At 31.5% G+C, this 2,310-nt stretch overlaps 1 protein-coding gene across 1 annotated transcript; it reads left to right on the top strand.

Annotated features, from left to right (window-relative positions):
• Window positions 1-16: 16 nt before the first annotated feature.
• Window positions 17-1,982, top strand: Tsp_12697 (conserved hypothetical protein). The gene is made up of 4 exons (XM_003367224.1): window positions 17-143; window positions 476-516; window positions 940-983; window positions 1,871-1,982. The coding sequence occupies exons 1-4, from the start codon at window positions 17-19 to the stop codon at window positions 1,980-1,982; spliced, it is 324 nt and encodes a 107-aa protein (XP_003367272.1).
• Window positions 1,983-2,310: the final 328 nt, after the last annotated feature.

Here is a 2,310-nt window from a genome sequence, read left to right on the forward strand (position 1 = left end):
TACTGGGCGACAAAAAATGTGGCAGATTTATTTACATGATTGCAGGATATACACGAATTTTCACTTTATGCAATTTATAAGCAACTCAATCTCCACTATGAGCATACGATTAATGATGAAGCATTGGATACTGTATGAGAAATGTAATTTCAGGGACAATTCAATTGCCGGGAAAATGGAAAGTATTGTTTTACAGAATAATAACAAAATAATCGATCTACTTTGCACGTAATTTTAGCGCATATTTTCTATATCATCATCAGTTGTTTAAACTTATTGAAACGCATTTTCAAAGTTATTTATGAATTATTGATTATTTAATGTGCCCTGCTTTTCTGAACGACTCAGCTGTAGCGACAAGGATAATAGTTGGTTACTCTATTTTTGAATGTATTTCAAATACATCAGTTTTGGGGGAAAATCTTTTTATTATGTGTTTGCTAATTTTCAGTAAAATAACCTTGCAATATTTCAGATCAACAGCATGTTCATCGTTCAGCTGCCGCTGATATTCAGGTATGCAAATTCAGTTGTAAAAGGGCGGCAATTTAGCTTGAAACAAAATCACTAACAAATCCATAGACAATTATGGATGAACATTGATTTAAATCATAATAACACAACAGAAATGGAAAGGAATTTAGATTAACAAAGATCAAGAAGAGTCTGATAAGCATTCATGACTCAAAAGGGAATTGTTCTACATTCTACATACAATACTTTATAAATTACAGTGAAATCGTAATAACGTTTAGCAGTTAGTAAAGTTTACCATAATGTTTCTACACCGTTGCTCTGTAACAGAACAAAAATGAATTTACATCACCCTAGGCTAGGTCATATTATTCTATTTCCTTGAACCACACCTACTTTTCAAAATGTCATCTTCATAATTATTCTTAGTCTTCATAGTAATATGTATGATGAACATCATTGAAGAACTGCGATAAAGTCTCCGCTTCAATATCATCGATAGTTGAAAGGTAAGTTATTTATACAATTCTACTAACGTTCCATGTATGCATCACTACAGACTGTGGGTTACATGCAAATTAATGGATTTCAGTTTCGCTGACTAATATACAGATCAAATTCACTGCCTCCATGCATAATAATTTTTAAATAATCAACTATCCATACTAATGAACACTTCGTTGCGTTACGCAGGACGTTAGCTAAAATCTCATTTTAGAAAATGAGATTTATGTAAAAAATATTGATTGAAATGAATTTTCAACGTTATTTTCCTTCAACTAGGATTAATGCCTGAATATCATGGCGTACGCTTTTCATGTCCATATTTGTTCAAAAAACTATCATATCATTTAATGAAATGTAGTTCATCATCTTTAGGATTCAATTAGCTTCTTATTGATATCAATCATGTCCTTCTTTGAATTCAATTTCGCTTTTCAAATGTAAGTATATGCCGCGTGTGAAAATGTGTATTTAATGTGGCAATTTGGGGATCGTCCCACTTTGTCCTGTCCAGATTTTCCCTAGCTGCATTCCCTTTTGGTGATTGGCTAGTCGTTGATTGGCTGTACGGCTATTGATTAGTAATTGGGTAATGAGTTATGCTGTTTTATTTGTTACCAAATTTGCATCAATAATTGGTTGAATAATTTGTAGCACTTGATTAGCTACATAGGTTTGATCATTGATTGGATAATTGTTTTCCATCAAAGTTTTCCCAAATATGGGACACTTAACCAGTAAATTACTTAATATGGACATGGATAATCACATTTCTTATTTTTTGAAACAAAGTTCTTCTTTTATATGTAATGTGGAATAGTGTATATATGTTTTGGACTTAGCAAATGATGCTTTTAAATAGCTTTGTCTTTTTACATTTCGCTGATTACAGAAGATTATTTCAATGTGCTACATTAAGCTATTGTTTCAATATTTGTTTACAACTATTATTTATCATTATGATTTGTGCTCTTGAGCGTTCAGCAGTTCCCTTTGTGCATTAGCTCACGTTGATTCTTTGAGATGCAAACTGATATTCACTATTATTTATTCATATTATTCGAAAAGATATCTCTAACCTATGACGCAGAAAAAAGCAGAAGCTAGTGATGAACCCTGAAGAGTGAAATAAAGGAAAATAGAATTGACGGTCTTGTTCTTAACAAATTAAATATTTCATTCTCTTTTGCTTTCAGTTTTGTTTGGTAAAATGATTTCGAAATGCAACAGTTTTTTTTTAATCTGGAATGTTGATCATTTGGTTATCATCGTATTACAACAATTGCAACTTGATTGTTTAGTCAACTCAGTAGTCGGTTACTTTAGATATTG

Source organism: Trichinella spiralis (genome assembly GCF_000181795.1).
Source record: "Trichinella spiralis strain ISS 195 chromosome Unknown Scfld4625, whole genome shotgun sequence".
NCBI classification, from domain to species: domain Eukaryota; kingdom Metazoa; phylum Nematoda; class Enoplea; order Trichinellida; family Trichinellidae; genus Trichinella; species Trichinella spiralis.